Below are 24,842 nucleotides of genomic sequence, written 5' to 3'. Positions count from 1 at the left end.
AACTACCAAGATGTAGCAAAAATGGCAGCTATTGAGTAGCATGGACTTTTCTCTTCATATGTATAAAAATTTTATATAATGTTTAAAAAGCTGTTTGCAAACATGAATTTTCATGGATCGCTGGAACAGCTCAACCACCTACTTTCCTATCAAAGTTTTTTAGTACCTGTATTTTTTTTTTAATGTTTACTTTCTCTCTCTCTCTCTCTCTCTCTCTCTCTCTCTCTCTCTCTCGACAGTGTGAGTGGGGGAGGGTCAGAGAGAGAGTGAGACACAGAATCTAAAGCAGGCTCCAGGCCCTGAGCTGTCAGCACAGAGCCCGATGCGGGGCTCGAACTCACAAACTGAGGTCATGACCTGAGTCAAAGTCAGACGCTTAACGGACTGAGCCACCCAGGCGCCCCTTGTACCTGTATTTTTAATGAGGCAGTAGAGCCTTAGGTCTGGAAGGCAATAGTAGTGGCCAGTTTGGGAATATTCAGAGCCATGATTCTTGAGAGTTTCTTATATTCTACTTTAAAAAAAAAAAAATTCACAAGGAGCTGTGGACCACACAGAATGAGGCAGGTACAAAATGAGACTGCTGTTAAGTATGAGTGTGAAAAGAACCCTGGTTTTGAAGACTCATGAAAAACAGTGCAATGTATTTCACTGCTATTTTATATTAATTACATGTTGAAATTGAACTATTTTAGATTTATTGGGCTAAAAATATGTTCGAATTAATTTTAAAAATTCATAAGGATATTCAATTTCACTGTTACTTTTGCTCCTCCCTCTACCCTCCTATAGAAAGAGCAAACAAAACAAAACAAACCAACCACCAAAATCTCAACTTTTTATTGGGAAAAATTCACACATACTCAAAAAATAGGATAGAATAGGGCGCCTGGGTGGCTCAGTCGGTTGGGCGGCCGACTTTGGCTCAGGTCACGATCTCGTGGTCTGTGAGTTCGAGCCCCGCGTCGGGCTCTGTGCTGACCGCTCAGAGCCTGGAGCCTGTTTCGGATTCTGTGTCTCCCTCTCTCTCTGACCCTCCCCTGTTCATGCTGTCTCTCTCTGTCTCAAAAATAAATAAACATCAAAAAAAAAATTAAAAAAAAAATAGGATAGAATAATGAATCAGTCCTCCCAACACCCCCCAATCACTCTGTCTACCCATCATCAACAATTACCCACTTTTTTCCCCTGGAAAAAAAAGGTATTTTATTTTTTATTTATTTATTTTATTTATTTATTTTTTTTTCAACTGATCTCTATTTATTATCTTAAACATGCAAATAAAAAGGGTATTTTAGAGCATTATTATTTCACTGGTAAATATTTGATTTATGTATTTTGTTTTTTAAACTGTTTTAAAAGTTTATTTTGACGGAATGTGCCGGGGAGGAGCAGAGAGAGAGAGAGAGAGAGAGAGAGAGGGAGAGGGAGAGAGACAGAATCCCAAGTAGGTTCTGAACTGTCAGTGTAGAGCCCAATGCAGGGCTCAAACTCACGAATCTGGGAGATCATGATATGAGCCGAAACCAAGATTTGGACGCTTAACTGACTAGAGCCACCCAGGCACCCCTCATTTATGTATTTTAAAGTGTTTTTATTGCTGATGAAAATAGATTTAATTAATGTATATACATAGTTGTTTGTTTGTTTGTTTATTTATTTATTTATTTATTTATTTTGAGAGAGCCACAGTGTGTGCAGGGGAGGGGCGGAGAGAGAGAATCTCAAGCAGGCTCCACACCGACAGTGCAAGAGCCCTACGCACAACTCCATCTCACAAACTGGGAGTTCATGACCTGAGCTGAAATTAAGAGTTGGATGCTTAACCAACTGAGCCACCCAGGCACCCCAAGAGATATTTTCTTAAAGTGCATTCTTACTGCTAATCTTGTATTTGTGTTTGGCTGGGAGACTTCAATGAGATACTCACATGTCCGTGTTTGCAGTGATGGATGCAATTTGCTGTTAAAATGTCGTGGCTTTTAGTGGAAAAATCATGGAAGGGTTGCTAAGGGATGGTTATTTCAGAAAGATGAAAATCTGATTTCTTAGAAATTTATATTTTAAAGTTACATGTTTTAGTATCTCAGAGGCCTCACAGTCGGAGAGATATCCTACCCTCCCCCCCCGCCCAAGTTATTTTATTACTTCTGCAATTTAAACATGTTCCATCTTTTAATTTTTTTTTTTTTTTTCAGGATAAACTGTTTGTTAGCCTTTTATTAAAGGAGTTTTATCTTATAGTTTTCTTCTGGTTCCTTTCCAGAATTTCTTAATTACACTTGAATTTTAAGACCCAAACCAAGAAAGGTACTTTATTAAAGGTTTGGTTAATGCTGAAGTATGGAAAAATGGTACTTAACATATTAAAACATTGTTTTTCTAATTTTTTTAACATTTATTTATTTTTGAGAGACTGAGAGAGACAGAGCATGAGCAGGGGGAACAGAGAGAGAAGGAGGCACAGAATCTAAAGCAGGCTCCAGGCTCTGAGCTGTCAGCACAGAGCCCGATGCAGGGCTCAAACCCGCTAACCGTGAGATCACGACCTGGGCCAAAGTCGGACACCCAACCGACTGGGCTACCTGGGTGCCCCACATATTAAAACATTTTTAATGCATTTTTTACAAACCTTATTCTTTATAGTCTTTGTGGACAGTTTTTTTTCTCTCTTACCAATGCTTTTACCTGTTTTAGGTATTTTAGGTATCCTTCCTAGGTATTTTGTATTTTTCATACTATGCATCATGTATTTAATCCATTTATTTTTTCACCTTTATTGCGGTAGAATTGACAAAAGTGTCTTACCCATTTCGTTTGCTTGTTGGCAGAATGATTTTTACTCTAGTTATTCAGAATCCTCCACTCTGTCACATTTGATATTTTCAGTGTACTGGGTTCTTACTATCTTAAGTCATTAATAAAATGTTTTTAAAATTAGGAAAAGGGGCGCCTGTCTGGCTCAGTCAGTAGAGCGTGCAATTCTTGATTTCGGGTTTTGAGTTCGAGCCCCACATTGGGTACAGAGATAACTTAAAAAAGATATCTTTAAAAAAGAAGTAGGAAAAGGGCCTTTTGCATGGTTTGTTCCTTTTGGATGCTGATACTTATATGATTTTACTTTCTCATTTGCTTTTGCTCTTATGAAATTTGTCAGAGATGCTTCAGAATGTACAAGTTATTTTATTTGCTTGTTTGTTTTTATATAGAGAGAAAGAAGAATCCCTTCAGCTTCATCAAGAAGCTTGGGAACGACATCAGTTAAGGAAGGAACTTCGTAGCAAAAACCAAAATGCTCCAGACAACCGACCAGAGGAAAATTTCTTTAGCCGACTAGACTCAAGCTTGAAGAAAAATACTGCTTTTGTCAAGAAATTAAAAACTATTACGGAACAACAGAGAGACTCCTTGTCCCATGATTTTAATGGCCTAAATTTAAGCAAATACATTGCAGAAGCTGTAGCTTCTATTGTGGAAGCAAAGCTGAAAATATCTGATGTGAACTGTGCTGTGCACTTGTGTTCTCTCTTTCACCAGCGTTATGCCGACTTTGCTCCGTCACTTCTTCAGGTTTGGAAAAAACATTTTGAAGCGAGGAAAGAAGAGAAAACCCCTAACATTACCAAGTTAAGAACTGATTTGCGTTTCATTGCAGAATTGACAATAGTTGGGATTTTCACTGACAAGGAAGGTCTATCCTTAATCTACGAACAGCTAAAAAATATTATTAATGCTGATCGGGAATCCCATACTCACGTTTCTGTGGTGATTAGTTTTTGTCGACATTGTGGAGATGATATTGCTGGACTTGTACCACGGAAAGTGAAGAGTGCTGCGGAGAAGTTTAATTTCAGTTTCCCTCCTAGTGAGATAATTAGTCCAGAGAAACAACAACCTTTCCAGAATCTTTTAAAAGAGTACTTTACATCTTTGACCAAACACCTGAAAAGGGACCACAGGGAGCTTCAGAATACAGAGAGACAAAACAGGTGATTTTCATATTTCTCAGAATTGAGAATTTATTTTGGAGCTCATACTTAAAAAGTTTCTTAAGTCTTCATGCCACTGAAAGAACTTATGGAGAAAGGCTCATTGCAGGGGATTTCTTAACATTTCCAGGAGAATTTCAAAGTGTAACAGTTAAAGTACTCATGTTTAAATGAGAGTCTTATCATAGATTTTGTTTCTGAATTTAAAAGAAACCTGGCAAGTATATGGTGATTTTTACTTTGGGGATGTGTTTTGTTCCTGTGATTTAAGAAACTCCTTACTGTTGAGGGATTTTCTTTTTCTGTCACTTTAACTTATCTGCTATTATTTTTGTGTTTTGTTGTGCCCTCTCTATAACAGGTTTGCTTTCATTGTTTTGAATCTTAATTCATTGATGTCATTGTTGATACTTGCTCTTAGAAAACAAGTCGTTTTATTTCATAGTCTGTATTTTAGATCAGAAATTTGGAAAATAGTGCAACAAATTAGATGTGAAAAAATTTCTTTTTTTTTTTTAATTTTTTTTTTTCAACGTTTATTTATTTTTGGGACAGAGAGAGACAGAGCATGAACGGGGGAGGGGCAGAGAGAGAGAGACACAGAATCGGAAACAGGCTCCAGGCTCTGAGCCATCAGCCCAGAGCCTGACGCGGGGCTCGAACTCACAGACCGCGAGATCGTGACCTGGCTGAAGTCGGACGCTTAACCGACTGCGCCACCCAGGCGCCCCAGATGTGAAAAAATTTCTTAAATGCTACTATGTAGAGTGCATTTACAGGAGTCTCTCTCTGGGGAACATCCATTTAAAATTCTGAAGGAATAATGTATGTGTCTGTGGTAATTAGTGAAGATACCTGATTGAGGGGCCACCTTTGATTGTTACAAGATAACTATTCTGTAGCCTCTGGACCTAGGAGGCATCCATAAACTAGAAGTTGATGGAAGTTGGTGGGCACTAGGTCAACTTTTGTGGAGGGTGGATTTGGAGGGCTGAGGGGTACAGAAAGGAGACAACAGCAGTAGCCAAAGTATTTGGCTGAATACTTTCATCTATTTAAAGTGCATGGTTGAGTCTGAAATTGCTGTTTTTCAGGAATTAGTATGGGAGAGGATACTTTTCTATTTCCATAAGGTCCTTCCACAGTGGGGAAGGACCTACTGGTTTAAGTAGTTACCACTAGAAGGTGATTGACTTAACTAAAGACTAGTAGTATATGCCAGTAATACAGTTAGGTCTGGGTCAGGATAGGTTCAGAGACTGTATGGCTAAACCCTGGTGGTTGAGGATCATTCAAGAGGCGAGAGTTTAAGATGGCAATGGTGTTCCTCAAGGTTTCTTTAAAAAAAAAAAAAAAATCTTTGTTTTGTGCTTTTGATAGTGAGGACTGTTTTAAACTTTGAATAGGCAACTTCAGGCTGAATTTATATAGTCAGTTAAGAGTTTAAAAGGAAAGTAGTGGTCCTCTTAATAATTCTCATATATTCAAAATCTTAATTATGACTTACATAGTGTTTTGTCATTTTCCTAGTCATTTTCTTTTTCCCATATGTTCTACCTAATACATCACAACTGATTTTGTAGGTATGCTTTGATTCCTTTTTATTGGCTACTTTAAAGGTTTTGTGTGTGTGTTTATTTTTGATTGGCCTCACAGAAGCTTAGAGGGTGGAGTCTACAGTGATTTAATCTAATCACCCAATGAAGGAATCCATTTTGCAGATTATCTGACAAAGTATTCTTCCTTTGAAAACCTCTCAAAGGAGCTTAGAGCCATTTCTGTGTTGGACACTCCTACTTACTAGGAATTCAAGCAGAAAATTAACTCCATAAAATGGTTCCCTTTGATGTACTTCTTTTTTCTGGTTCAGATGGAATAAAGCTGCTGAAAGTGGGGGTCCATGAACTGTTTACCTGTTCACAATGAATTAAGTATAGAAGCACACGAAGCATTTAGACATCCTTATAGCAGTTTTCCATAGTTGTGGTATTGTTCCTGTATTTTATAAAAGCACCTGCAGTGATTAGAAAAAAAAATAATTCCTTTACCACAGTTTGAGAAGCACTGATATGGGACATGTCTCCTCTTTTCATGATAATATCTCAGATATTTGCAGACTGCCAGGTGGTTTCCCTTTCATCTTCTCAAGGCTAAATACCTCCTGTTCCTTCAGTTTGTTCCATGATTTCGACATGACTATCCTTAGGACATTTGTTTTGGATGCATTTTTTCCTGCCTATAATCTAAAATTCCATTAGTTTCTATAGCTGCTCTGTCATTCTTTTGACTGTTAGGCTTATATATGCCGAAAGACTAATTTTTCAAATGAACTGCTGCCAAATCAGTTCTTCACCTTGAATTACTATTACTAATTTTTTGAATCTGAATGCAGACTTCTCTCTTTTAACTTTATTTAGATATTTTTGGCGTATTATTTTAGTCTAATTATAATATTGAATATTGATTATTATTATTAATATATTAGTGACTTATATTAATTTGTACTTACTTTCTGGTCATATCCAGCTTTGATAAGCAGACCTGTTCTTTAATATTATTTCAAGTGAAAATTTTGAACAGGGTATATAGTGTTAAGAGCATGGTTTTGTGAACTTTCCCTAGAAACTTTTATTCATTTCAATATGGAACTGTTAGGTTATTAGAGGAGGTTATTTACCTAGCAGAAATTGACCTTACCATCATAGCAGTCATTTTATCATGGGATGCTGCCTACTTAGATGTAGTAATTTGGGAGATGGGAAAATCTTAATCATCATATAACAAATAATTAGCATATAGCTTAATAAATAACTCATGCCTAGGACAGCGTCAATTCGAGGAGCCTCTGTAGTGAAGATTTGAATACCTGACTGACCAAGACGCATGAAGAATGGATTAGTGCAGAGTCCCTTGGCCTAGTATTAGTACGTTACGGTGTACTGTAAAAATGATCAGTTTCCCAAAGTTTCCCCCTCCCAGTCATTATCCAGTAGGTATTTTGAGGTTTTTCTAATCATGGGAATAAATCATGGACAATAATTTTTCCCAGTAAGGTTTCTCTTAGGCATGGTAATGCTGGAAATCTAAGTGCCAAGCTAGTGGATGTTTAAGACTTATGTAGTTAAATTACTTTAAGCCTTTATTCAGTATCTTAATAATGACAGTTTTAAAAAAATCAAATCCATTGTATTTTCAGTCTATGAATCCTAAATGCTTTTGGTCATTTTAATTAACTTGGGAGATGGCACTATTCATAGAGGTTGTGAAGCCTTTGTGTATACTCCTTTGTTTTTATTTTAATTTTTTTAATGTTTACTCTTGAGAGAGACAACATGAATGGGGGAAGGGCAGAGAGAGAGGGAGACACAGAATCTGAAGCAAGCTGCAGGCTCTGAGCTGTCAGTACAGAGCCCAGTGTGGGGCTTGAACTCACAAACTGAGATTATGACCTGAGCTGAAGTCAGATGCTTAGCCGACTGAGCCACCTAGGCGCTCCTATACTCCTTAAGCTCTATACTTAAGAATTCTTTCAACCAATTAAAAAAAATAGAATAATAAAATCTCTGGTATTTTCTTAAAGACGCTAATGAATGAATGAATGAATGAATGAATGAAGACAGTGACTGCACAAGACCTGTTGAGTCTTAACTGTTCCTTTCTCATGTTTGCTGGGCTGATACCATAGGTATTAGATAGTTAGTTCTGTTTCTCAGCCCTTGAGGGATTTACAGTTATGAGCAGAATACAACTGGCCCTAGGGTTTGGTGAATTTTAATAAATTTGAACTTACAAGCTTTTTGTACTTAAAACAATTTTTAAAACACATTTTAGTTAAGCGGTTGATCCTGGGGACTTATAATTAATATTTACACATCTAAAAATATATTATCTTGCAACATCTGCCAATTTAGAGTTAATAGCTTTACTTCTTGGTAAGTTTTGCTTTTTATTATGTTCAGTACTCTATACTTGAAATGTTTTGTACTATGAGATATTATTCTCATAGAGGTAATATTACCTGCTACTTTTTGGCTTTTAATAAAAATTGAAGAAATGATTTAATTTTTATTTAGATACTAATTATGTAGAAGAATTTGTTTCTTGTAGTAGTGAAATTGTGAATTCAGATGTTAAGTCAATTCTTGCTTGAATAATTTCGAAGTGTCGTAATTTCTTTCTTTCTCCCTAACTGATGGGAGTGGTAGCAGAAGTTTCTCCTTTTAAGTATTGGTGAATTAGGACCTTCATGATTACATGTTCAAACAGCACTAAGTGATTTGATTGAAAGTATAGTTTAAAAAAAAAAAGTACAATGTAGGCTTTCCTCCATTAATTAATAAAATCAGGGAGGTTTCTTTCATTAATGCAAATTCATGCGGTATTACTTTACCAGTGATGAAACTTGACAGCACATTAACGTAAAATTAAATAGCGTTGCTTTTACCTTCTGCTTTTCTCCCAGGTAAGTTGTACCTTGCCTATAGTTGTGGGTTGTTTTTTTTTTTTTTTTTAAACAGGTGGATTGTTTGATAAAGTGTGTAGTACTTAAGCGCTATTAAGATGTTCTATCACTGTACTTTATACTCAGTGAGGCTTTAACAGTTTTGTAAGTGCTCTAAAATTGTTACCTCTTTCCAGGTATTCTCTAACTCTGATTCAATGACTTTGACAGTTTAATAAATATTTGATCGAGTACATTTATGCTTACCGTGCAGTAGTGGCTTTTCACACAAGATTATAAGACATCCATAACTAAATTCTAAAATGAAACCGAAAGAAAATTATTCTCATGAAAATTTGACAAATTGCTGAGATGAAAGGTAAAATCTAGTAGCTTTTAATGGGTCTGCCTCATGATTATAAATGAGCTTGCTCATTGTGACTTATGTAGCAAGTGACAGATCGGATTCTTTCATACCTCTTCATACTGTATTTTTCACAACTTCCATGTTACTCTTCATCTGCATTTAGGACTTGTACTAGATTTTAAAGTGTCTAGTAAACACATTAGCAGTGCACACAGTGCTTACCCAGTCAGGTCCAGATAAAAGGACCTGAAGGAATATAAAATAAGTACCTCAGTGTGAGAAGGCTTGCCTTTGATAGATACATTTGAGAGACATTCTAATTCCAATGTTAGGTACCAAGTGGACAATTTTACTTTAATTTGGGAGGCAGTATATATGGTCCAATAGTTGTGAGCATGGACGCCGGAGCCTGGCTACGTGTGTTCACATCTTAGATTTGTCATTTACTTAGTTCTGTAGCTCTCAGCATGTTATCTCACATCTCTGCTTCAGTTTTCCCTTCTGTAAAATGGAGTAACAGTAGCACTCTACCTTGGAGATAAATGTGAACGATGCAATGAATTCACATGTAAAAGCACTTAACAGTATCTGATTCATTGTAAGTATTCAGTAAATGTGAGTTTATTACTTGTGATATATTGCTTGCTTAATCCTTCAGAAAGTCTTGATGAGGATGTCTCTTGTACCTTTTTATGATTTTGAAAATTTGTATATTAAGCTTTGATAGCTTTTAAAATTTTTTTCATTTTTAAAATAACGCGAGACAACAGTATACAAAATAAAAGCGAGAAAGTCAAGAAGAATAAAAATGAAAAAAAAAAGAAAAACAAAAAATAGGTCTCAAGACTAGAATCATTTGAGACATTTATGACTTTTCTCATGAGATAGAATGCTCGATTCAAGAGTGGACTATTTGATATTTTTGTCAGTTTTACAGTATTGTCAAAGATTGACATACCTTAGGGTTGTTTCCAGATGGTGGTAGCTCATCATTGGGTGAAGGAGGTCTATTGTATTTTTATTATAATGAATCAGATTTGGAATTAATTTTGTTTTCATTGCTTGCTTTTCATATCTTTAAGATGGTCCCAGTAACTCCCTCTTGTACAATGATGTCATGAGAAGGAATGTACTCATTTATAATACCTTTAACAGTGATCCTAATTCAGAGAACTCCAGTTATGACAAGGATTGGCAAACTATGACCCGTAGGCCAGATAGACCACTACTTTTTGTACAGCTGGTGAGCTGAGAATAAGAATGGTCTTTACCTTTTTAATTGGTTGAAAAAAAATCAAAAGAGGAATATTTTGTGAAATACTAAAACTATATGAAGTTCAGATTTCAGTGTCCATAAATAAAGCATTATTGGAAAATAGTCATGCTCATGTGTTGATGTATTATTGCCTATGGCTGCTTTTGTGCCAGATCAGCAGACTTGAATACTTGTAACAAAGACCATATGGTCTGCAGAGCCTAAAGTATTTATATCTGGCCCCTTTGCAGAAATAGTTTGCTAACCTCTGATTTATGATAGTCTCAAAAAGATTGGCTTCTATTCAACATTCTGAATATATGTGCTTCTGAAGAGATTATAATTAAAATGATATGTGATAAATCATATATTCAGCTTGATTTTGCATAGTGATAGATTGCTGTGGAATTTTCCTAAGAAATTTTGGTGAGATTTATTTTACACTGATGAACAGACTAGGTACTTGGGTCAAATGTGCTGTGTAATGTTTAGTTCCCTCATACAGGTCTTCTAAAAAAAGCTAAACTAAAAATCTTTTCCAATGGGCTTCATAAACATAAAAAACTGCCATATATAAAACATTCATTAAAAAATGTCTCATTTTAATTTCATTCAAACCTCTAAATGATTCTAGGGATTTTGAATGTTCAGGTACCTATGGTGCATTTATTTCTCTGCTTAAAATTTATAGACTTACTACATCCTGTGTGTTCAGTCTGATGTTTAGTAAATGTATATTAAATAAATGGTCAAGGAAAATATGTAGGACTGTATAAGTTTTGTGTGTAACAGAACTCTTCCCATGCCATTTCATTGGTATCTTCCATTGCTTGCCAAGTTTTCAGTATAAGGTATGATTAGAAAATAAATCTACCAAAATTTGAGCTTTTTTTCTGAGGACTGTTGTCTCTAGGTCGTAACCTAAGCACATAACAGTACTGTTAACAAGTCTGATCATGGGATTGAGATTTAGGAAGTGTGAAGAGTTACCTCGGGAGCTTCAGAGTTTTAAATTGGTTCCAGGATGACTGGAAAGGAACTGGAATGCATACAAAGGCCGCTATCATAGAATTACATCACTTTTAATTGATCCAATGCAAAGTCCCAGGCAGATGATTGAAAATGAGGTTGATATTGGAAAAAGAGTGTTTTCTGCTGTGATAAAATAGTCCTCACTTTGCTAATGCCTATGTATCATAAATCCTTAGTGAATGTTGTATAACCTAAAACTGGATGTATTGTTCTTTAGATGACTCTAGTGTTGCAACTTGTTAGAAAAATTAAGTTCCAGGTTCTGTTATTTTGAAACATTTCCCAGTGTCTTTTCAAGTACTGAAATAATTTTGCATTGTCATTAGAGGTTCTGAAATCCCTTAAAACTGTTATTATCCCTCTTAACATAATTTGCTATGGAACAGACTGCTAAGGGGGTGCCTGGGTGGCTCACTTGGTTAAGCGTCTTGATTTTTTACCTCAAGTCAGGTCTTCATGTCAGGGTCGTGAGTTCAAGCCCCACTTTGGGCTTCATGCTGGGTGTGAAACTTACTTTGAAAAAAAAAAAAGAATAAAGTTTTTATTGGTTAACATTTTTTCTAATACATTGCAGAACATTTTAGAGTAGCCTACTTTTGAACATTATTTAAACAGTTTAATTTTAGTGGCTTTTTCTAAATTCAAAAATGACATAATTTCTAATTAAAAGTTCTAACAAGCTCACTCATTGAAAGCAGTTCCAGTCATTGCTTTCATGGTTTGAGTATTTTTGAATGCTTTGAGTTTAGAATTCATTCATATAACTTACTGAAAGACTGTTTTTTTCAGTAAGATTAGTTTGAAATAAACAGTTGAAGAGAGAAACTATTCTTGTTGATAGAATGGTATCGTCCAATGTACTTTTAAATTGTAAGAAAATGAATGAAAATTTCTCATTTTAGATCCCTAATAGGCCAGATAAGAAAAAAAGAAGATTGAATTTAATGACTAGTAATGTATGCATTGATCTATCTTGTGCTTGTAATGGGAGCTGATAATTCCTAACAAAAAAATGTTAGCTGGAATGTTACAGCATTTAAACAAAAGTTTATGTGAGTAGGACTAGGATAAGAGAAAAATTTGGAAATTGTTCCAGCTAAGCAGGGATGAATAAGTGTAGGCATTGTTTTTCACACTATTTTCTGTTAACTTTTAAGATAACATCAGAAAGTAACTCATTCTCTTCACTTTTCATAAGGAAATTCAAATGACAAGTAATAAACTTTACAATAATTTGAAAATGACTTAATTTACGATTGGCTTTTTGAAACCTATGTTGCATTAAGATTTGTAGATTTCAAATGTTACACTACATGTGTATTATAAATAGTATTATAAGTAGTTGCAGGTGTGGACATCTCAACTGTCTATATAGAGAGATTTTTACTTAACTATACATTTTGAAAAATTTCGAAAGTTCTGCATTTCTATTCATGAGTGGCTTATTAGTGAACTGTTGGTAAAGTGAAAGACTAGTTGTGTTCTCTGCTCCTCAGATGGCCTGGCCTGGCTTAAGTGGGTTTCTCAATTAATATTTGTTAAATGGATAAATAACCAGTACTTGTGTAGGAAACAGAATTGGCTGTTTGCAATATTTGGGCTTTTTCAAAAGATAATCTTGATTCATATCATTGTGAATGTTTAAGGGTACTGATTTTATAACTTACTGTTTTTGAACAGTAACTTTTTAAGGTGTGTTAAGTATTTTTGATTAACTGTATGTCTGAAGGGGGTATGGCTTTAACAAAATACTTTAAAAATAATTTGTGTTTAGTGGCATTGTTAAATTTTATATTACTGCAGGCATAATTGTTAATTACTTTTAATGTTCTTTGAAGAACTAATGTTGAAATTTAATTACTTAGGTGACTTTGATTATACTAGTTTTAATTTCAGATACATCTTGGAAACTTTACAAATAATTTGAAGAAAATCATGCTAATAAGCTTATGTGATAAAATCAAATTTTGTGGAACGTTTCCAATATAATACATGATCACATCTGCTTTGATGAGTTTATCAGATTATTTCATCATTCGTTTTATAGGCGTATTCTCCATTCTAAAGGAGAGCTAAGTGAAGATAGACATAAACAGTATGAGGAGTTTGCTATGTCGTATCAGAAGTTGCTAGCAAATTCTCAATCCTTAGCAGACCTTTTGGATGAAAATATGCCAGATCTTCCTCAAGACAAACCAACACCAGAAGGTAAGATAACCCTAAAAACATTGTGATTTTTCCACTAAGCACTATCCCTTATCTTTACTTTTTTTAGATGTATATCATTGAAAATTTAAGTTTTCAACATGCATTTAGAGTTTTTTAAATGAAGTAGTATTAAGACCTAATAAGAACTTTGAAAAGCTACTACTTGAAATGCTCCTCTGAATAGAGAAGGTTTGGCACTTAACAATAGTTAACTCATATGATCTTATGATGTATTCCTCTGGGTTCTTTTGTATTAAGTGTCTTTGGATTATATCCAACAGGGACCTGTCTGAAAACCATACTTGGGGTTATAGAAAGATTCACTTTCTTTCTCAAAGAGGTAATAAAGTAGATTGGATCTTTGGGAGTCTAGTTTTTTTTTTTTTTTTTTTTAAGTTTATTTTATTTATTTTGAGAGAGAGCATGAGTGGGAGAGGGTCAGAGAGAGAGGGAGAGATAGAATCCCAAGTAGTGTCCAAGCCGTCAGCACAGATCCCAACACAGGGCTCAATCTCACAAACTGTGAGATCGCAATCTGAGCCAAAACCGAAAGTCAAACACTTAACCAACTGTGCCACCCAGGTGCCCCTCTAATATTTTTATATTTTCCTTTTTTTTTTTTTTTAAAGTTTATTTATTTTGAGAGAGAGAGCGAGCGAGAGTGGGAGGGGCAGATAGAGGGAGAGCGAGAGAATCCCAAGCAGGCTCTGTACTGTCAGTACAGATCCCAATGCGGGGCTTAAACCCACGAACCATGAGATCATGACCTGAGCTGAAACCAAGAGTCAGACACTTAACAAATTGAGCCACCCACGTACAATATTTATCCTTCTTTTTAATCCATTGGTTTTGAATGATACATTATCTTAAACTGTTATTTAGAAGTAAAACTTGCTGTTTTGTGAGGTAAATTTTCATTTTGTGAGATGGGTTGTTTTTTATATTATTTCAAAGGTGTTTTAAAGTTACTTTTTTGATTTGGTAGGGCTCTTAATACATTAAATCTGTCATACCAAGTACTTGATGAACGAATTATATTTATGTTTGTAGATGTATTGATATGTCACTAATCTTCAAACTATCTGGCACTTCTGTTCACTTAAAAATTTTAAGAGTATAAAGTATTTGTAAGGTATCTTTTTATAGCACAAGAGTTATTTTGTATTTTGTATCAATAAGAAATATGTGTTGCATGCCTATATATGCATTTATTTTATTTACATTTAATTATGTCTATAATTCCTACTAATTTTTATATCTCTTGATCAGTGAGCCTCAAACTTTTTTATTTTTTAAAAGAAGTTCCACGTGGGGCACCTGAGTGGCTCAGTCAGTTGACTGTCTGACTCTTGTTCTTGGCTCAGGTCATGATCCCAGGGTCTGCACTGACAGTATGGAGCCTGTTTGGGATCCTCTCTTTCTCTTCCTCTCCCCCTCCCTTGCTCACACATGCATGGAGTCTAGATGCAGGGCCTGATCTCATGAAACATGAGATCATGACCTGAACTGAAACTGAGAATTGGATGCTTAACTGAGAGTTGTATGCTTAGCCAACTGAGCCACCCAGGTGCCCTGTGTCATCATTTAAAAAAATTTTTTTTTTCTTAATGTTTGTTTATTTTTGAGAGAGACAGAATGTGAGTGGGTTAGGGGCAAAGAGAAAGGGAGACAGAATCTGAAGCAGGCTCCAGGCTCCGAGCTGTCAGCACAGAGCCCAATGTGGGGCTCCAACTCACGAGCTATGAGACCATGACGTGAGCCGAAGTCAGATGGTCAACCGACTGAGCCACCCAGGCGCCCCGCTATGTCATCATTTTTAAAAGATATTTTCACCAGGTATAGAATTTTAGGGTGACCTTTTTTTTTTCCTTTCAATACTTTTTTGCATATGGTGTATTTTTCTTCTGGTTGTTTTAAAATTTCTTTATTATCACTTAATTATGATGTGGTTTGGTGTGGTTTTTTGTATATTTCTTGTGCTTGGGATCACTGGACTTCCTGAATCTGTGAGTTCACAATTTTCATCAAATTTCCCAAACCTTGACCCTTGTTTCTTCAAATATGTTTTCTGTATTCTTCCACCTGCTATGGAGATTTAGTTACAACTCCCAGGTGGTTTGAAGTTGTCTTTTTTATTCTTCAGTACTTTTTTGTCTATTTTTGTATTGGATAGTTTCTCTTGCTCTGTCTTCAAATTCATTAATCTTTCTTTTTACAGTGTCTAATGTACTGTTAAACTTATATAGAAATGTAGTTTTTATCTCTGGAACCTGGTTATATTTTCCATGGTCCTGAACATGCTCAGTTTATCTTCTAGTTTGTTGACTATATGGAAATAGTTATAATTGTTTTAATTTGTCTACTAATTTTATCATTTAAGTCATTTCTGCATTGATTTTAATTGAGTGATTGGTATAGCTCTTGTATTTTTTCCTACTTCTTTGCATGTCTGATCATGTTTACTGGGATGACTGCTGGATATTTTTGTATTCTTAGAAATATCATTGAGCTTCATTCTGGAGCATAGTTAAGCTACTTGGAAGGTTTTATCCTTTTCAGGTTGGCTTTGTTAGGTGGGGTCAGAACAGCTGTTAGTCTAGGGCCAATTTTCCATATTACAGAGGCAATATTCCTCTGTACTCTACCTGATTTCCAATGAATTGGAAGTATGAGTAGTTATTTTCCCAGTCTCACCCAGTCCCTCACAGGTAGGGGCTGATCAGTATTCGGCTGAACATTCAAGGGGAGCTTTCTGCTGATCTTTGAGGTCTATGTGCTTTCTCCTCTCTGGTATTGTGTCCTGCAGTATCTAGCCACGTTGACTAGAGTAGTCTTGCCAGACTCAGCTCTGTCCTCAACTCAGGGGGACTGCTGGGGTCTGCCTTGCTTCTCCCTTACTTGGCTGTAGCCTAGAAAATCTTACCAGGCAGTAGTAAGCTAGGGCACTTAATTGTTGGGCTCAGCTTTTTTGTTTCTTCTCTGTAGGAATCACTTACCTGTGCTATCTGATGTTGTGTTCAAAAACTTGTATATATTGTTTGGTCTTTTTAGTTGTTTTAGGTCACTGGTACCCCATCCTGGCCTGGAGAAGCCTCAGCTTTTCAGTAATCAGAATGCCTGTTCTTGCCATTCAGAAATGAGATCGTATTATATACACTATTCTGCAACTATTTATTTTTTATTTTACTTCTTTTTTTTTTTTTCTTTTTTTTTTTTTTTTTTTTTTTTTTCCAACGTTTATTTATTTTTGGGACAGAGAGAGACAGAGCATGAACGGGGGAGGGGCAGAGAGAGAGGGAGACACAGAATCGGAAACAGGCTCCAGGCTCCGAGCCATCAGCCCAGAGCCTGACGCGGGGCTCGAACTCACGGACCGCGAGATCGTGACCTGGCTGAAGTCGGACGCTTAACCGACTGCGCCACCCAGGCGCCCCATTTACTTCTTATGTTTTAAGTTTTTATTTAAATTCCAGTTAACATACAGTGTAATACTAGTTTCAGGTGTACAATATAGTAAATCACCAATTCCATAAGGTATGTGCATTTTAAGTTTTAATATATAAAGTTAGGGATGCCTGGGTGGCTCAGTTGATTAAGTGTCTGACTTAGGTTCATGTCATCATCTCATGGTTTGTGGGTTCAGGCCCCACATCGGGCTCTGTGCTGATGGCTCAGAGCCTGGAGCCTGTTGCAGATTTTGTCTCCCCATCTCTCTCTGCCCCTCCCCTACTCACTCTCTGTCTCTCTCTCAAAAATAAACAAACATTAAAAAAATTAGAAAAATGTATATATATTTTTAAATATTCTTCCAAAGAAATTTACATGCTACTAGCTATATGACAATGAGTGTTTCCTTAGACTCTTATTATAATGTAGTTGTTGATTTTTACCTTCTGAGTGAGGTTGAGTATCCTTTTCTTTAGGTTAATATTGGCTGTTTTATATATGTTTGTTTCTCTGTGACATACTGGTTTGAATCCTTTAACTCTTCCTTTTCATTTTAATAAAATATGTATCTTTAATCAAATTGTAAAAGCATTTTGCATATTAAAGAAATTATTCTTTGTCACATGCATTACAAATAGTTTCCTGTGATTATCTATTGCTTTTTTTTTTTTAACTTGGTAGCATTTGTTTGCTTCTCAGAAGTTGATTTTTCACAGCTTATGATTACTATGCAAATACATTTTTCATATATGTAAAATATTTGTGCATATTATAGAGTGGAAAGTGAAAGTCTCCTAGCATATGCATTCCATTTTCCAAGGTATCTGTGGTACAGTTTGATATGAATCTGTCCAGACTCTTTTTTCTATAAAATATTTATGTAAAATATATAATCAGATATTGAGACATAGCTTGTTAATTTATGTAGTATGTTATTTTGCATGACTTGCTTTTCTCTTTCAATAACATATTTTTGAGAACCTACTGAGTCTGTTCAGATAGATACACCTCATTTTTTTTTAGCATCTGATTAATATTAAGAGTGCATAAATATCAGCTGTTATCTTATTGGTAGATACTTAGATTCTATCCACTTTTGCTCTGTTACAAACAGTGCTATAGTCAACCTCTTTGTGAAACTTACTTCACACTTCCATTATTTCTTTGGTATAAATTCCTAGAAGGAATCCTATGGGATCAAATATTATGCTTAATTTAAATATTGATAAGTACAGACAGATTACATCCCCTTAATGTTGTATTAATTTATATTCTAGATAAGATATGAGAGGGGCGCCTGGGTGGCTCAGTCTGTTGAGCGTCCGACTTCAGCTCAGGTCATGATCTCACGGTCTGTGAGTTCGAGCCCCGCGTCGGGCTCTGGGCTGACCGCTCAGAGCCTGGAGCCTGTTTCGGATTCTGTGTCTCCCTCTCTCTCTGACCCTCCCCCATTCATGCTCTGTCTCTCTCTGTCTCAAAAATAAACGTTAAAAAAAAAAAAAAAGATACGAGAGTGCTTACTTCCCTACCGTCTTGTTAGCATTTAATGATATCAGTCTTTGTTAAACATAATCTAATGGGTGAAAATGATAAATGTTTGTTTCATTTAAACCTTTAAATATAAAACATAATCATAAATATAAAACACTAAATATAACACTTAAATATAAAAATTAATAAAGCCCCTGAACAGGTAAGTAAAAGAGTATAGGAAAAGAACCTTAACCTCAGTACTCAGTACTCAGGTATTATTAATGAATATTAATGATATTAATTTCTTTGTATGAATATTGCTAGTATTGTCTTCTAGTTTGTCCTTTGCTTTTGTTTATATTTTTCATTAAACAGAAGTTATAAATTTATCACTCTTTTCCCTTATAGCGTATGGTTTTAGTGTCTTGTCTTTAATATATTTGGTATAAGGCGTATAAGTAATGCATCAGGGAGCCAGCGTTCTGTTGTTTTTGCTCTTGTTCTTATGAAATGAATACTTTTAAAAGTTTACTTATTTATTTTGAGAGAAAGAGAGCGAGAACGGGGGAGGGGCAGAGAGAGAGGGAGAGAGAGAGAAAATCCCTGATGCAGGGCTTGAACTCACGAACCGTGAGATCATGACCTGAGCTGAAACCAAGAGCTGGATGCTTAACCAACTGGGCTACCCAGGCACCCTTCTTATGGTTATTTTCACTGTACATCATCATTCTCCACTTTACAGTTGTGGTTTGGAGAGAAGCACAGTGAGAACAGATAAATTTGTGAATGGTCTCATGATCATGAAGTTGGAAATTAATTCTCCTGATCTGAGTTTAAGAATTTTTAGTTGTATGTAAAAGGTAGAGCGTGTGTAGGTGCATGTATGTATGCAAATGTGTGCATGGTTTTCTGTCTTCTACTGAAATATCTATATATTTCTTCATCTTTTCTTCCATTATTTCCTATTTCTTTATCAGTTGACCATTTATAGCAATCTGCCTTATACTGTGGGAGATATGGGTGTTTTAGGAATGGCCAGGCTTACATATTTCTTATTTGGGTTTTAAGTTTCATGAAAGTAGGCCTAATATATCAAATGGCTACTTAATCTGACAGTAATTGCTTAAAACGTTTATGAAAAAAACATCTTTCTCATATGCTGTCTTCTAGTTTGTCCGGATTTAGAGCTTTACTTAAAACACAGTTTGATTTGATGTTAAAGATGGTCTTGTGAACAATTCAGAGTGTTTGTTGATTGAAGAAGCTTTTGTTAACACTCAAGGTTCATTAGTTGTGAAATTGAAAATATAAAATATCTTGTTGCTGTGTGGTTTTACACACTAAACCTGAAATGGTTTTAATTCCCTGTGGCTTATTTTATTACAGAGCATGGGCCTGGAATTGATATCTTTACACCTGGTAAGCCTGGAGAATATGATTTGGAAGGTGGTATTTGGGAAGATGAAGACGCTCGGAATTTTTATGAGAACCTCATCGATTTGAAAGCTTTTGTTCCTGCCATCTTGTTTAAAGATAATGAGAAAAGTTGTCAGAATAAAGATTCCAACAAAGATGATTCCAAAGGTAAATTCTAGAGGATAAATATTTACATTAAGTGCTGTAAAAATTGGTTTCAAAATAGTATTTGTAAAAGGTTTTTGTTTAGTTACTAGTTTTACAATATGAACATTGAGTCATTAGATGAAATGAATGAAGAATAATATGCAACGGAGCATGAAAGGGTGATAAGTGACAGTTTCAGCAGTCTAAAACATTTATGTTAATGTGAAATAATTTGAAAAAAATTTTTTTTCACTTTTAAATTTTTTGAGATGGTGTGAGCAGGGGCGAGGGTCTGGAGGGGGTAGAGAGAGAGAGAGAGAGAGAGAAAATCTTAAGCAGTCTCCATGCCCAGCACAGAGCCCAATGTGGGGCTCTATCCCCTGATAGAGGCGCCCCCAGATAACTTGTTTTTAAATGTACTTTTGTATTCTTTTTTTTTTTTTAATGTTTATTTGCTTTTGAGAGAGAGTGTGCATGAGTGGGGGAGGGTCAGAGAGCGAGGGAGACAGAGGATCCAAAGTGGACTCTGTACTAACAGCAGAGAGCCTGATATGGGGCTTGAACTCACAAACTGTGAGATCATGACCTGAACCAAATTCAGATGCTCAACTGCTCAATCGTCTGAGCCCCCCCTGGGCGCCCCTGTACTTTTGTATTCTGATACATTTATTAGGGAACCCATTTAAAAAAATAGTAGCTAGTGGGGCACTTGAGTGGCTCAGTCAGTTAAGCATCTGACTTCGGCTCAGGTCATGATCTCGTAGTTCGTGGGTTTGAACCCCTCATTGGGCTCTATGCTGACAGCCTGGAGCCTACTTTGGATTCTGTGTCTCCCTCTCTCTCTGTCCCTCCCCTGCTCACACTCTGTCTCTCTCTCTGTCTCTCAGAAATAAATGTTAAAAAAAAATAATAAAATAATAGGTAGTAATTTTTATTTGATGATCACTTCATGCCAAACATCATTTTAGTACTTCAAAATATAAGTGAAAAATTATTTAATTCTCATAATAACCCTGTGAGGCAGCCACTGTTGTTACCCTGTTTTCTCATGAAGAAACTGTGGCACAGAGAGGTTAAGTAACTACCCAGGGTTAAGTAACTTACACAGCTAGTACATGGTAGATCTGAAATTTCAGCCTTATTAATTAATGACTTGGACCCTTAATTACTGTGTTCTACTGGTTTTCAGGTTATGTTAAGATGAGTAATTTCTGTGCCTTACACTAAAACTAGGAAGTAGTATTCTTTGCTTTGATGTATGAGTATTACAACACATACATCCAGAGCCTTCCATTCATTAGTCCTGTACCCATTGAGCAGTTTCTCTCCATTCCTCCCTTCCTCTAGCCCCTGGCAACTACCAGTTTGCATTCTGTGTCTATGGATTTATCTATTTTTAGTGTATCATATAAGTGGAATCACGTGATGTATGTATGATCTTTTGAGCTTACTTCTTTTACTTATGTTTTGGAGGTACACCACATTGTGCATTTATCAATACTCCATTCTTACTTATGAATGAATTATATTTCATTTTGTGTATATATCACAAATTATTTTTCCATTTATCCATGGGTGGACTTTTGAGCTGTTTCACATTTTGGCCACTGTGACTTGTGCTGCTGTGTCTGAGTCCCTATTTTCAATTTGTTGTGTATACACCTAGGAATTATAGGGTTATATGGTAATTCCATTCTTTAAAATGTTTATTCATTTAATTTTTCTTAATGTTCATTTTTTGAGAGAGAGGCAGAGTGTGAGCAGGGGAGGGGCAGAGAGCGAGGGAGACACACAATCTGAAGCAGACTCCAGGCTCTGAGCTGTCAGCACACAGCCCGACTTGGGGCTCGAACCCACAAAGTGTGAGATCACCACCTGAGCCTAAGTTGGATGCTTAACCAGCTGAGCCACCTAGGCGCCCCTAATGTTTATTCATTTTTGAGAGAGTGCATGCGCGCACGTTTGGGCAGGGGAGGGGCAGAGATAGAGGGAGACAGAGAGTCCCAAGCAGGCTGTGCACTGTGAGTGCAAAGCCCAGTATGGGCTCAGAGTCATGAACTGTGAGATCACAATCTGAATTGAGAACAGGAGTCAGATGCTCAACCAACTGAGCCAAGTACCCCTGTTTCTGTTTTTGTTTTTGTTTTAATTTAAGTGTAGTTGATATATAATATTATATTAGTTTCAGGTGTACAACATTGTGGTTAGAATATTCTGTATGTTGTGTAGTGCTCACCACTGTAAGTGTAGTTATCATCTGTCCCCATACAATGTTATTACAACAACTACTGAATGGGAGAAGATACTTGGAAATGATATATTCGATAAGGGGTTAATATTCCAAAATATATAAAGAATTTCTACAACTCAACACCAAAAAACCAAATAATTTGATTAAAAAATGGGCAGAGGACCTGAGTACACATTTTTCCTAAGATGACATGCAGATGGCCAATAGATACATGAAAAGATGCTCATTACCACTACTCATTAGGGAAATGCAAGTCAGAACCACAGTGAGATAACCACCTCCCACCAGTCAGAATGGCTAGTATCAAAAAGGCAAGAAATAACAGGTATTGGTGACAATGTGGACAAAAGAGAATCTTTGTACACTGTTGGTAAGAATATTAATTGGTGCAACTATTATAGAAAACAGTAGGGTTTTCTCAGAAAATTAAAAATAAGAACACTATACAATCTACGATTTCTACTATTGGGTATTTACCCAAGGGAAACAGAAATACTAATTTGAAAGGATATTTGCACCCTCTTTATTGCAGTACTATTTATAATAGCCAAAATGTGGAAGCAAACTTAAGTGCCCATTGATAGATAAATAAAGATGTGGTATATATATAAAATGAAATGTTAGTCATAAGAAAGAATAAAATCTTGTTATTTGCAGTAACTTGGATGACCCTAAATAAGTGACAAAGACAAATACCATGTGATTTCACTTACATGTGGAATCTCAAAAATAAAACAAACAAGAGAAAAAGAAAAAAGCCAGAAATAGATTTATTAATACATCTAAAAAACTGGTGGTGGGCATAGGGAAGGGGTGCAGAGGATGGATGAAATAGGTGAACAGGATTAAGAGATACAAACTTCAGTGTTTAAATTTTAGAACTCCCAAACTCCGTCGCACAGTGGCTGAACCATTTTAACATTCCTAGCAACCATGTACAAGGGTTCCAGTTTCTCTACATCCTTGTCAACACTTGTTATTGTATGATTTTCTTTTTGATTATAGCCATCTTAGTGGGTGTGAAAATGGTATTGTGGTTTTGATTGCATTTCCTAATGGCTAGTGATGTTGAATCTCTTTTCATGTGCTTGTTGGCCATTTGTCTTCGTTGAGGAAACAACGACATGCACAAATCCTTTGTCCATTTTTTTAAAAGTTTTTTTTAACGTTTATTTATTTATTTTTGAGAGTGAGAGCACACAAGCGTGAGAGAGGCAGGCAGAGGGGGGAGAATCCCAAGCAGTGTTGGCACAGAGTCTGACACGGGGCTCGAACTCCCGAACTGTTGAGATCATGACCTGAGCTGAAACCAAGGGTCAGGGGCCAACTGACTGAGCCACCCAGGCTTCCCACCTTTGTCCATTTTTCAATCGAGTTATCTTTTTGTTGTAAGTATTTTTTAAATATTCTGGATAGTAGACCCTTACCAGATTTCCAGATATTTTTTCCCATTCTGAAGACCTCCTTTTTACTTTCTCGATTATCCTTTGATGCATAAAAGCTGTTTTTTTAATATGTTAGACTTAATTTTTAAATTTAATTTTATTTATTTTTTTAATATCTAAATTTTAAAAAATGTTTTATTTATTTTTGAGAGAGAGTGAGACAGTGTGAGCGAGGGAGGGGCAGAGAGAGAGGGAGACACAGAGTCCGAGGCAGGCTCCAGGCTCTGAGCTGTCCGCACAGAGCCTGACACAGGACTCACACTCACAAACTGTGAGATCATGACCTGAGCCGAAGTCACATGTTTAACCGACTAAGCCACCCAGGTGCCCTTAGACTTCATTTTTTAGAGCTGTTTTACGTTCACAGCAAAACTGAGCAGAAAGTACACAGTTCCCATATCCTCCCTCCCCCCGCCCCCCGACATGCACAGCCTCCCTCATGGGCAACATCCCCACCACAGTGGTGCATGTGTTACAGGTAACACATGTAATAACATATCATTATCACCCAGACACAAAAGTTTTTAACTGGGAAAAAAAAAATTGAAGGATTAGTTTTGTTCTTTTTTTCCATATGTAACATATTAAATGGGGGATGGGGCGGTGCTGGTTAGAATACTGATTGGAAGAAGAATAATAAAACTGTTTCTTAACTTTTTATAACATCCTTCAGAATCTAAGTTAAAATACATTGAAAATTAGGGTATTATTGTGAAAAAGGTAGTTGGGGTCATCCTATGGTGAAAACACCTTACAAGGGGCCCCTGTGGTACTTTGAAAATATAAAAACCTTGGTTGATCTCAAAGACGTTCTTACCTTAAGGTAAATTTTACTTCATATTTTTTGAAGAATGGTGTTGAAATATTTGAAATATTTCAAAAAGTATAGGGAAAATATATATATATATATAATGCTCATTTTAGATGCCTCCTACCCAGTTTTGTCAGTTAAAATTTTTCAGAAGGTATCTTCTCATGTATAGAGTTGAAGTCCCGAGTGAGGAGTAGTTTCTAAAATATTAGTCACCTCAATAATTCTTACAGTTTTAAGGATTTGAAAATTTTGTGTGATTTTTGCCATGGTCTAGGTTTTTCGTATCATCATGCAAGTTTGACTTACTTGAAGGGTTCTGATATTTGTTTCTCTTTGAGAATTGGGTGTAGGACCTCATCCTCTCATGTGAGATAATGTGCTGAGAGCCACGGGCGAGACAAATATGAACACAGGGTCTGTGGTCTTCACGGTCACATTAGTGGGGAGCAGCCAGGGCTCAAAGAATTCTAATGTGAAGGAGAGTAGGTGTGGGGCCTTATGAAAAGTACAAAGAACTGTGACAGTGGAGGCAGTAACCATGGTTGGAGATCAGATAA

General features: G+C 36.0%; 1 protein-coding gene across 1 annotated transcript in view; it reads left to right on the top strand.

The window, feature by feature from the left end:
• The window catches only part of UPF2 (UPF2 regulator of nonsense mediated mRNA decay), a 112,743-nt gene that overhangs the window by 6,959 nt on the left and 80,942 nt on the right, over positions 1-24,842 (top strand). The window contains exons 3-5 of the mRNA XM_030321117.1: positions 3,210-3,989; positions 13,132-13,292; positions 19,599-19,796. Of these exons, the coding sequence (XP_030176977.1) occupies positions 3,210-3,989; positions 13,132-13,292; positions 19,599-19,796 (1,139 nt within the window). The remainder of the gene's footprint in view (positions 1-3,209; positions 3,990-13,131; positions 13,293-19,598; positions 19,797-24,842) is intronic.

This window comes from Lynx canadensis, chromosome B4 (genome assembly GCF_007474595.2).
Source record: "Lynx canadensis isolate LIC74 chromosome B4, mLynCan4.pri.v2, whole genome shotgun sequence".
Classification (NCBI taxonomy): domain Eukaryota; kingdom Metazoa; phylum Chordata; class Mammalia; order Carnivora; family Felidae; genus Lynx; species Lynx canadensis.
Note: the sequence above shows the minus strand (reverse complement) of the source record. Positions and strands in the feature narration are given on the sequence as shown.